The sequence below is a fragment of the Cucurbita pepo genome, chromosome LG05 (genome assembly GCF_002806865.2).
Source record: "Cucurbita pepo subsp. pepo cultivar mu-cu-16 chromosome LG05, ASM280686v2, whole genome shotgun sequence".
Lineage (NCBI taxonomy): Eukaryota > Viridiplantae > Streptophyta > Magnoliopsida > Cucurbitales > Cucurbitaceae > Cucurbita > Cucurbita pepo.
This window is the reverse complement of record NC_036642.1, coordinates 3047346-3059101: the sequence shown is the minus strand read 5'-3', so window position 1 is coordinate 3059101 and position 11756 is coordinate 3047346. Positions and strand designations below refer to the sequence as shown.

Here is an 11756-nt window from a genome sequence, read left to right as displayed (position 1 = left end):
GGAGCTTTAAACTAGTTTTTGATTTTGGGACTGTTGAAAGGAAATCATATCCCTTGGGCTTGGTCTGTCTAACTGTACTGCCTGTGTTTCAGAACTTGCTGATTCTGAGACCAAAAAGATGGGCAATTCAATTTAGTTTAGTTTGGTACAACAAATGCTAAATGATAATGTGTGTTTTGTATCTATTTTATTATCAAATGAGTTGTTAAAATAAATCATATCAATGAATGTTAATGAACAAGTCTGAAAACAAACAAAGGGCTTTTAAAGTCTGTGAAGTTATCCGTAGCATCCAATGACTGAATATATATTTCTTCTTTGGACTCCGCACTTGCTCCACTTTGTGTGGCATATTCCATCGCCATTTCGTGGTCCACCTGGAAAAAGAAACGCTATCGAATGTGATTTCCAGTACACCAAATTAATATTGCACTGACTAGTTTATAACTCAAAATTAGGCACGAGCAGGACACGACTTGTCATCACCTGTTCAACATGTTGTGCAAGTTTATCCCTCAAAGTCTCATTTGTAATCACGCGAGCAGATACTTTACTGAGTATTTCGGCATTCTCACCGTCATGGCGTTTCTTCTTCGATGCATGCACGTGAGCCATTTCTTTCAAAACATTATACACGGCATTTGTTGCATCCGGGATGTATCTATAAACCAAGTCAACGCAATGTGATCATATCAACTTGTGCATAGGGTGGTAAATCTCCAAAATGGTAGAACATTTTGAAAAATGAAATCTAAGATGCATAAATTGAGATGAATGCTTAAATTACCTGCTCAAATTTCGTTTCCTTTCCTGCTGCTCACGTGCTTGTATTTTCTTCACTATTTTGCTTTTCAACTGAATGCAGCACTGCTGAATGGCAGACTGGAAACAAACAACGTCAGCATAAAGTTATCGAAAACGTTCTGTCACGAATGCAGATTGTAGTTCAAATGAAAATATCTACCTTGACAGCAGATGCTATTTCAGATATGTCATCTCCAATGTACTCCTTTCCAGTTCCCTTGAAAGGGATCTTAGTACTAACAATACTCACGAACACACCAATCTTATCTTGAGTTTGGTTGATCTTATAACTACTCCAACTAAAGAGAGGGAGAGGGAGAAAAAGGGGAAATGACCAAGATGAAAGTCAGCCTAATTTTAAAAACTCGAGCTTCCATGGCTAGAATTGGCATAACAATATTACATCTATGCATTTCATTCCACCATCGAAGGAAGATAAAATTTAAAGTGAGAGAATTAAGTGCTTCCAATCTTACTTGATCCTCTTAAGGGCAGTCCTAGTCACAACATCTGCACCTTGCTCAAAAAGAAGGGGTATACGATTTGCAAATCGGAAAATGTTCAGACCCTGTAATCAAAAAACGTTTCATTATTTACTTCCAGCTCTTAAATGTTTAGTCAAATACCTTTCAGTATCAAATATTTTATTGAAGAATTTTACTCGTATGTACATAAAATACGACCATCCCTTCATTCCATCTTAATGAAACAATCAGTTTGTAAAGCTAACGAATGAAAACAATGTGATATAACGCCAGTTGTGACCATTGAAGCATAAGTTCCACGCTTGTGGTGGAAATCAACGTCCTTACACAAACTAGATACATCATGTAAAAATTCAGAATAGTCGGGATTGTATTTCACAAATGTGAGCCGGATATGTTAAACCAGTACTGGAGCCTTGCATTCTCCGTTGACATTAATTACTTTATATAGCAAATTACAAATAATACAAATAGATGTTGAGCTCTTGAAAACACTGCAAGTAATTCCTTCATTATATAAGTAATTGGAATTCAAATAAGACGTTAAAATGTCATTAAATGTGCATGCACAGGACCAATGTCAAAGGAGGAGATTATTTTTGTCGGACTACTTCCTCTAGCAGGCTAGGACGGGATGGAATGATGTAAATAACGCAAGCTAGTATAGTATTTAAATGGTCAATCAATACAAATTAGACAAATGAGGAAAAAACCTGTTTCACATCTTTGCCTCCAATGCTAACACCAGCTTCAACAATGAATGGATGTCCTTCAAAAACTTGAGCACTGCAAACATTAAACATTAAATTGACATGTAGGATGATACAAATCACCAATGCAGAAAATCAAGCATATAAAAGAATATATACGCACGTCATATCAATATCAGCTTCAAGTAAGAATAAGAAGCATACAGATCTAGCCCAAATAGCAGAATTCCTAATTCAAGTACAACCTGCCTGAATAAGTAGCAACCATGTCAGGATGCAGTTCCTTTATAATTCCAAGACGAAGATTATACTCCCCAGCAGGACTAAGACACTGCAAAAATGTGTAGAAAAATAATTTGTACAAACTTATATACAGAAACCAAGAACAGATTTAAAGACCATGCTCACAGTTCTGATTTAAATATATCAAGCAAGAGGCAACTCACATCACCACTAGGATCGTCAAATTTGGCTTGACGAAACAACTGATGAATACGAACTATTTGCTGAGATGTCAGAGACTTAACAGACATTTTGGGGCAAAATTCTGGGCCCATTTCTCCTGTGAAAGATAATCGATCCCAAAATAAGCAGTCAACTTCTAATTTTATTTTTAAAGAATGTAATCAACTTAAACTCAAAAAAAAACTAAAAATAAATCAATGTAAGTAAATACGTTAAGCTAAATAGACTAAGAACGATCTCTAGTAATACTGATCAAAGGGGTTCCTTAAAAGCTTAACAGATCTTCAGCCGCATGAAAATAAACACCTTCCAGGACCCTAAGTCACGTAACCATATAATTACGCCATCCTTGACATCATGGAGTAATATTGGAGAACTTTTTTAATACATTATTTAATTTCCCCCATCAATGTTTTCGTTCTTCTTTTCTTTTCCTTCCCGGTGTTTTCTTTTTGTTGTGTGTAACTGTTTCTATTTCCATGGAAAAGAGGGTGCTTGGAGCAGAAAGTAGAAAACCTCATGCAAAATAAAAGTTTCTGCAACTAATTGATATGGACAATATTTAAGATGAGAATGGCATCCTAACCAATTAATCGCTCAGCATATGATTTCCCTAAGTTTACAAATTCATGCTGGAGAAACTGTAAAAGGCTCTGTTTGGCTGTTTCTGCAATAAGGCGCTTTATCAATAGTAAATCAACAGCAGATGGATGATGTTTCGTCTCTTGAGGAACTGGAGGCATAACATCTGTTCTTCGAGAAAATCTAATTGTGATATTTTTACTGCATGACAATAAAAAAGCATGTCATATAAAATACATAATAATTGTTTTGGATGTGCATGGGAGAGCGAGAGGAGAGCATACTCGGGCGTATCGGAAACAAATTTGAAAAGAAATTGAGCATAAGGTGTGATAACTGCCATCTGCCGCATGTAATGCAAAATTTTCGACTGCACTAGAAAGGATGGAATATATAAAAGAAGTGAAATCTTTACCCAGAAACTCTAGTGACGGGAAGTTCCCTCAAAGTGGGGAATAATCAGATTTAGTGAAGTAGAGCATACCCGGTAAGTTGTCCAATTTCCTTCAATTACAACTTGAATTTCAGCTCCATGCCATAGATCCTTGTTATCACGTTTTTCTTGGACATGAATGTGAGGAATGTTCCTGTAGGGTGACACAAATAAAATGAGGCCACAAGAACCAAAGACCAAAACGGGAATTACATTTAAGTTAACTCAAATTGTTAAAATGGACAGTACAGAACAGCATAAGAGAAGGGAACTGTACTGGTTGCAATTTGCAAGTGAGAAGAAGAAAATCGAGTCAGTAATCAAAATACATCATAAAATTCATCGAAGCATCACAAAGCTCATACCGATGGATATCAATATCTAAGCGGCAGAATGAAGTGTAATTTTGACCCTTCATTGATGATGAGATCTCAATAGGAAGACCGGTACTCATCTTAGACCAAATTAATGCCTGCAAAAGGACAGAGGTTTGCAAATATGTGTCACATCTTAACATCAAGTGGAAGAATACAAGAAAACAGCATGATTTCATTCTTATACATGATATAATACGTAGTCATTTTCGCAACACTAAAAATCAAAACTAGTCGCTATTACACATAACATTCTGGTTGAACCCAGACAGTATGTATGAAGATACTCTCTTTTTTTTTTTCTTTTTTTTCTTTTTTTTTGGTATAAGGCTACTATTCAATAATGGTCCTGACCATGGTATCTCATATTAAATCAACTTGGAAGTCTACTTTATAATATTAAAAGTATCAGAATTACATCCCTAAGCATGAAAGGAAAGATATATCATAGTTATACCCCTAAGCACGAAAGGAAATATGGAAGAACAATTTTGTATGCAAATCATAGTAATTACAGTATTTCACAAGTGCAAGCGAATTTGCAACTGCAGTACAAAGTATCAATAATGTTATTTCATCAGTATATAACACAGACCCTACCATCTTTGCACCCAGACCAAACTTTCCACGGGTTTGCTTCAAGCCATATTTGGTTCCAGAAAGTACTGCACACATGAAATACTTAAAGCTTTAGGAAGCACCATCAAACACCGTAGCTTTTATAAGTTTAAAGCAACAATCTGATCTCATTGGCAATTAACCACAAGTGAGAAGAAGAAAGCAAACCATCAAAGTAATATAATAACCTCGGCCAAACATATTTGGTATGTCGTCATGTGGCATTCCTCTTCCATTATCCTTGAGATTTAAAAAAATAAAAGGAAAAAAAAACTAAGTTCAATCGGGAAAGAAGATAATAAAGATGCCATGTCTGCAGAAGAACAGAATGTTAAAGGGAACAAAACAAAATGCTTTACAATATTGACCGAATGGTAGGGAAAGGGGAAAACCATACTTTGCAAGTCACCCGGTAGAATGAAGCCTCACCACGGCCTTTCATACCCTTTGAGGCTGCAGGCTCTCTGCCTTTCTTCCCAAGGGAAGCATTTTTTGCTTGTATTTCTTGAGCACGAGCTTCTTTTGCTAATCTTTTCTGAGATAAAAAACGAAATTCCCAAATGGATGTTTATCAGAAATATATTTTTTACACTTTATTTGGTGAAGACGTACGTAATTCACTGTCCATAAAAGTGGGATCTCAAACAAAGAACAAAAACACCATCCCGTATACATAAAAAAAANTTGAAATATATCTTTTACTTTTCAAATAAATAAATAAAAATGCATAACATCACAATCCCNCCCTCCAACCGAGAAAGGAATATGTACAGGAACAGTGACAAATATGATTCACATACCTCACGAGCCTTAGCTGTCTCATAATCATCATAAAGTTCCGCATCAACACGTTCTCGATCAACCAGACCAATCATAGAATTAAACTTGGTTTTCAATATCTCTTCACTGCATTGCAAAACTTCCACGGAACATCACATATCTCAACCAATTGGATTTGCATAGTTTGGCATTAATATGCAATTTTTAGTACAAGGTTTTTAGTTCTGTTCATGCGAACTTAGACTTACATAGTAATTTCTACCACGGGAAGCTCAGATATAGACTCTGCAGAATCAAGGGAATTTTCCACAAGCTCCCTCACGGTAGTGTAGAGGCTCTTCCCAGGCTGACAATTCATAGAAGATCTCCAAATATCAATAACAGTAAAAATCCAAATTGCAGACAAGAATACTCCAAGCTAGCATCCTAACTTCTTTCCAATACATTATGTGATAAGCATTTTATGCAAAAAAAGGTCGAAAATCAACGTCTAGCTAGTAATTCATTACTTGCTTCGTCCGTCGCGATAACTTTTATACATCCACGGTTCTCACATTGAATTATATCAAGAAATGCGACTACATTTCACCTCGATTAAGCTGAGCGATTCCTAGTCTAAAACTAACCCGTAAAAGACACTCATAGTAGGAAAAGAACATAGAGGGGGGGAAAAAAGCTGAATGCAGCTCACATTATCAAACCCAGCAATGTTCTTGTTCTCCGCAAAGAACTCAGCTGGTGATTCTGCAAAGTGGAACAAAATTCAATCAAATTAGTAAAAGAACAAAGCAAAATTACATTCCAGTAGAGGAAAAGAGAGCGAAGATACTTTGCTTGAGGATGCTTTCTTTGGGCTTCCTGGGTGTTTTTGATTTGCCCTTCTTAGGTTCATCGGGACTTTCAGAGCCACCTCCAATCTCCATCCACTAAGAAGATCCTATTCGACGGAGGAAGTACTGTTCCAAATTCCAACTCCAACAGTTAGCTAACTGGAACTGCAATCCAAAATTCTAGTCTGATCTATGTTTCTTAAATCTTACACACAAAATTTTCAGCCTCGGTTTGAAATTCAGTGAGAGAGCATCATCTAGGGTAAGCGAGCGGGAACCATCTATGCAGCCACGCAGCTAGCAAGTCTTCTTCGAGTCGATACAGTACAATCACCTGTATTGCGGGTGATGCTACTTCGCGCTTGCAAGTTACCCTTTTTCTCTTTCTCTCTGTCTATGGGCCATATGATGTTGACACGTGTTCCCATAAGTGAAATTATAAACAACGGATGGTTCAGATCAAGAAATTGCTCAGACTTAGCCGTTTACTACAAATATTACAGTTTGACTCCCGCCAAACTTCGAGGAAGAAATGGCCGGGCCCTTCGCAAGTACAGATCTTATTGGTCCACTTGGCAGGTCTTTTCACAATTCTTGACAAAAACAATAGTAACGACCGCACCAGAAAATTTAGGTTAGTTTTTAGTATAATTTATTTTCCCTATTTTCAAATTTAATTAAATTTCTTAATATGTTTCCGAATAACAAGGTGAAAACATAAATTTCACTATACAGTTAATTTAAAATTAACTTTATAAAAAAATATTAAATCTATATTCATAATAATAAATTCATTTTATTTTAATTATTAACCGTTGATTTTTTTTTTTTTTTTTTTTTTTTGAGTTTCCCAAGGTTAACCAAAGGATGGGAGGTAATGGGCAAAGGCTTCCTTTATTTTTGGACATTTCCAAATATAGTGCGACCGCATCAGGAAAATTTTTGCACGATTAAAATGTCGTTTTTTAAAAATAAAAAATAAAAAATGCTCGTAATTTTAATTTTTTTTTTAAAAAATAATTACAAACATTCGAATACTATCTCAAAACTTTTTATTAAATACTTATATTTAAGTTAATTAGTTTATTGAATTATTATCCACATTTATCCACGTTAATTAAATAATTTAATTTGAGTATAAAAATAATTATTTAATTTTAAATTTAATCACTCGTGCAAGTGGCTCAATTGATTTAATTGTTTGGATAAGTGAGTATATACTATTAATATTTGTAATGTAATAAAATAAATCATACACATGTTGCATCGACTTTCGAATCCATTAATAATATGTATAGAGAAGAAATCCAATCTTAATTTTAGAAAGAAAAAAAAATGGTGTACCAGTTATTATGATGATATTAGAGAATCTAAATTCTAACACACCTTTAGAATGATGACGCTTCTCAATCAAGAAAGTCGGGTTGTACCTTAGCCACATTAGACACCCTAATTTGATTTTCATCTGCATTCGCCTCTTCCTTTGTTTGTTTTTCCTCCATTCACAAAAGACCCATGAGAGATCATCGAATGTAAATAGAACATCATTTGAATCCCTCAAACTACCTTGGTGGACGTCTCTTCATCCACAAATGACGTTCTTGGTTAGAATTATATCTATTTAGGGCATGTCGTGATCCATTCCCCTCTTGTTTGTTCTCAATGTACGTGTATAAGTTTTTTGGTCAAACACTCTATAAATCCTCATAGACCGCGCTAACTCTTGATACAAAAACCAAAGCAAAGGAACACACTTGCCATGTGAGTGATTGAATAGTGGATTCGTAATTTGAGAGAAAGAAGTAACCGAAAAAATAAAGAAAATTGCTTATCGACGCGATGTAATTTGCCACGCGTACTCTAATTCTTAAGTCGTATGATTAATTTATTTGTGAAATAAATATTAAAAAAAATTGAAGAAGAAAGATGCATGGTGGCTCTGACTATATAATCAAAATAATGGCAATGAGACGTATAGATAGAGGGAGACGACAAATATGGTCACTGTTGGTTCAGTAATCCAACGCCAATATGGATATGGTCACTGGCTATTCAGATTTGGGTAATCCATATGGACTGCTGCCTCCTTTTATTATTTTCTTTTATTAAATTATTCACACCACTCCAAAACCTAAAATCTCGATCTAATTAATGTAAGTATTAAACACAATTTGGACGATGAAAGTCTTACGTTTGCTAATTTGAAAAATGATCATGGATTTATAAACAAAGAATACTCTCTCCGTACGAGACCTTTTAGGAAAGTCCTAAAAGACCTTTTAGGAAAGTCTAAAGTAAAGTTATGAGAGTTTATGGTCAAAGTGGATAATATCATACCATTGTGAGTCATGTTCGTCTAACAACAAATATTCATATTGTTTAACGAATATAAGTATTATATATATATATANATATATATATATATATATATATATATATATATATATATATATATATATATATATATATAACTATATAATAAGCTCGTGACCTAAAAGCATTTTTTTAGAAAAAAAAAGGAAGTGTCAAATATACCCTTGGTATGGTCTCTTGATTTAATATCCATATACTCCGACAAAACTTTGGAGTACTAAACAAATATGTGTATACGTATATTTATATATATTATCTAAAATAATAATTTAATACTAAAGAAAATGACGCAAAAGTCTCGTGATGCATGTGCATGAACTTTTTTAATTTTTTTTTTTCTTCCTCCTTCTGGTTGTTATGGGACACACACAATGGACTCTCTTTTGTTACGGTGTAAATATGAGTCCCACATTTGTTAATTTAGTGGACGATCATGAATTTATAAGTGAGGAATACTATCTCATTTGGTATGAGCACCTATGTTAAAGGTGGACAATATCATACTAGTGTGGAGAGTCGTGATTACTGACCTATGACACTCTATAATATATCTTATTTTTTTAACCTATGGGAATGGGATAAAATATAGAAGTTAGTGGAGGGCAACACCGTAATTTAAAGCACCAACTACGTGATGCTTTTTTCTATATAAAGGCCTCGAATTGCATAGCCAAACTCACACCAATACACATACGTATATTAATCTCTTTACTGTTTGAAAGAAAAGGAGGAAAAGATGTTGAAATCTCAAGGCGTTGGGTGTGCCACACGAGTGGCTCCGGCGACCCTCTGCCATCTGCAGAGGCCATTGCCTCGTGGCATCAACGCCGGAGTTTCTTTTCCTTTTTGGAACAATACCCAGAATAAGCAGAAGGCCAAGAGTATCAGCAATGGCCGCCTTAGACTCGTGTCCCGTGAAATCAAAGCAGCCTTGACCACTGTCGCCGAACCCACCACCACCGTTCTCACAAAAGTCATTGTCAAGAAGATCACTGGAGAAATCACTTCGTCCACACTTCTCATGGAAAGCAAGGCCCTCGATAAGTTGCTCAAACTCGAGTTCGCCAGCATACTCGTCGATCCCAGTAAGTTAACACATCGTTTATGCATGATCTTTGTTCATTTTGAGTTCATATTTCAAAAGCAAATTAACGTTTATTATAATCTTTTATAAAATTTTAGAAACTGGGTTGGAGAAGCCGCCGATTTCGGTTCAGGCGAAGCTGATTAGTGAAGACGTGTTGGAGGAAATTTACGAGGCGAGTTTGGAAGTTCCAGCAGATTTTGGAGATATTGGAGCCGTGATTGTTGAAAACCACAATGAAAAGGAGATGTTCGTTAAAGAGGTTGAGCTCAATGGCCTTGCTTCCGGTCCCTTGATCGTCACCTGCAACTCATGGGTTCAACCCAAGACTCTGGTTCCCACCCAAAACAGAGTCTTCTTCACCGACAAGGTCTGTCACCCCCTTTCAACCCACTTAACCCATTTCCCTCACCATCTAACACAATTCCCCTTGTCTGGGCGTAGTCATACTTGCCATCGCAGACGCCGGCTGGGCTTAGATCCATGAGGGAAACAGAGCTCGTCAATTTACGAGGCAATGGCACTGGAGAGCGTCAAAGTTACGACAGAATTTATGACTATGATGTGTACAATGACCTCGGAGATCCCGACAAAAGTGAAGATCTCAAAAGACCAGTTCTTGGTGGCACTGAGCGCCCTTATCCTCGCCGTTGTAGAACCGGTCGTCCACCGACCAAAACAGGTACACTGCCACTTATACTAATGACAACAATAAACCAAACACTAATCTACCCATAATGCAGATCCAAATTCGGAGCAAAGGGCAACTGGGAGCATATACGTTCCACGAGACGAGACATTCTCTGATTTAAAGCAAGGAGTTTTCAATGCATCCACGCTATTGTCTGTGTTACGAGCAATCATACCCAGACTTCAAGTACATTTTAATCAAAACACTGGATTTCCCAACTTCAAGGCAGTCGATGCACTATTTGATGTTGATGGCTTCAATTTGCCGCCTCTTGAATCCACCACCTCTCTCAAAGATCTCTTACCTTGGATCTTCAAATTCCTCTCTGAGACTGGACAATTTCTCTTTCGCTTTCAATCTCCTGAACCCATGGACAGTGAGCACACTCTGTTTTCACTCTGTTTCTTCAACTTCTTGCTCTGTAATTATTCTTACGTTGATTACATGAACAGGGGACAAGTTTTTTTGGTTAAGAGATGAAGAATTTGCAAGGCAAACTCTTGCTGGCCTTAATCCATGCAGCATTCAATTGGTCAAGGTATGTATGATACATAAATCCCTCGGTAATCATCTCTAAGACCAGTAAAATCAATATATACTCGAATAACGTTGTAGGAATGGCCATTGATGAGCCAACTCAATCCTGAAATCTATGGTCCTCCCGAGTCGGCATTCAACACCCAAATGATCGATAGAGAGATTGGCTCAATGACAGTTCAAGAGGTATGTGTGTGTGTTGTGAATTCATATTCATTCGCATCATCGCATTTGTAATAATATGTATCCAAATGCACAAATGGGATGCAGGCAATTCAACAGAAAAAGCTGTTTATTTTGGATTACAATGACATGTTGTTGCCGTATGTGCGAAGAGTAAGAGCACTTAAAGGAACAACCCTTTATGGGTCAAGAACATTGTTTTTCCTAAATGAAGATGGGACGCTTAGACCACTAGCTATTGAGCTAACACGACCACCAATGGATGGCAAACCTCAATGGAAAGGAGTTTATGGACCGAGTGAGAACGCCACTAACCTCTGGCTTTGGAGATTCGCCAAATCTCATGTTCTTGCCCATGATGCTGGTTATCACCAACTCGTCAGTCATTGGTAAATATCCCACTTAACTTTGGAGATTTGCAAGCCGTTTTCTCAATTGGTTGATGGTTTGTTTGTTTCACAGGTTAAGGACTCATTGTGCTGTGGAGCCTTATGTGATAGCCACAAATAGACAATTGAGTGCAATGCATCCAATCCACAGACTTTTAAATCCTCATTTTCGGTACACTATGGAGATCAATGCAGCTGCTCGTACCAATCTGATCAACGCAGGTGGGACAATCGAGAGCACATTCTCACCTCTCAAATATTCCATGGAGTTGAGTTCTACAGCTTATGATCTTCAATGGCAATTTGACTTGCAAGCCTTACCTGCTGATCTAATTCATAGGTAACCCAATGCAACATCTCTTGTTTTAATCAATTGATACACAGAACCTTACGCTTTTTTTTTTTTTTTTTTTTTTTT

The 11756-nt window shown here is 36.5% G+C and overlaps 2 protein-coding genes across 3 annotated transcripts in view; one reads left to right on the top strand and one right to left on the bottom strand.

Moving 5' to 3' along the window:
• Nucleotides 1-157: 157 nt before the first annotated feature.
• LOC111794936 (DNA topoisomerase 6 subunit B) lies at nucleotides 158-6411 on the bottom strand. 2 transcript variants are annotated; one of them, XM_023677140.1, is made up of 20 exons: nucleotides 6292-6411; nucleotides 6081-6207; nucleotides 5943-5995; nucleotides 5500-5597; nucleotides 5272-5377; nucleotides 4869-5006; nucleotides 4660-4711; nucleotides 4454-4518; nucleotides 3845-3951; nucleotides 3531-3633; nucleotides 3331-3416; nucleotides 3051-3247; nucleotides 2446-2561; nucleotides 2245-2330; nucleotides 2003-2075; nucleotides 1281-1372; nucleotides 965-1103; nucleotides 788-882; nucleotides 487-661; nucleotides 158-377 (listed from the first exon to the last, which is right to left on the bottom strand). In XM_023677140.1, the coding sequence occupies exons 2-20, from the start codon at nucleotides 6172-6174 to the stop codon at nucleotides 231-233; spliced, it is 2022 nt and encodes a 673-aa protein (XP_023532908.1). In that variant the 5' UTR covers nucleotides 6175-6207; nucleotides 6292-6411; the 3' UTR covers nucleotides 158-230. The 2 variants fall into 2 exon arrangements, with proteins under 2 accessions (XP_023532908.1, XP_023532910.1); XM_023677142.1 differs by lacking the exons at nucleotides 5943-5995; nucleotides 6081-6207; nucleotides 6292-6411 and having other exon boundaries at nucleotides 5272-5390; nucleotides 5500-5570.
• A 2779-nt stretch (nucleotides 6412-9190) lies between these two features.
• Nucleotides 9191-11756, top strand: part of LOC111794851 (linoleate 13S-lipoxygenase 2-1, chloroplastic-like) — a 3676-nt gene continuing 1110 nt past the window's right edge. The window contains exons 1-8 of the mRNA XM_023677014.1: nucleotides 9191-9539; nucleotides 9637-9908; nucleotides 9983-10220; nucleotides 10282-10605; nucleotides 10682-10767; nucleotides 10845-10952; nucleotides 11037-11338; nucleotides 11412-11678. Coding sequence (XP_023532782.1) covers nucleotides 9191-9539; nucleotides 9637-9908; nucleotides 9983-10220; nucleotides 10282-10605; nucleotides 10682-10767; nucleotides 10845-10952; nucleotides 11037-11338; nucleotides 11412-11678 — 1946 coding nt within the window. The remainder of the gene's footprint in view (nucleotides 9540-9636; nucleotides 9909-9982; nucleotides 10221-10281; nucleotides 10606-10681; nucleotides 10768-10844; nucleotides 10953-11036; nucleotides 11339-11411; nucleotides 11679-11756) is intronic.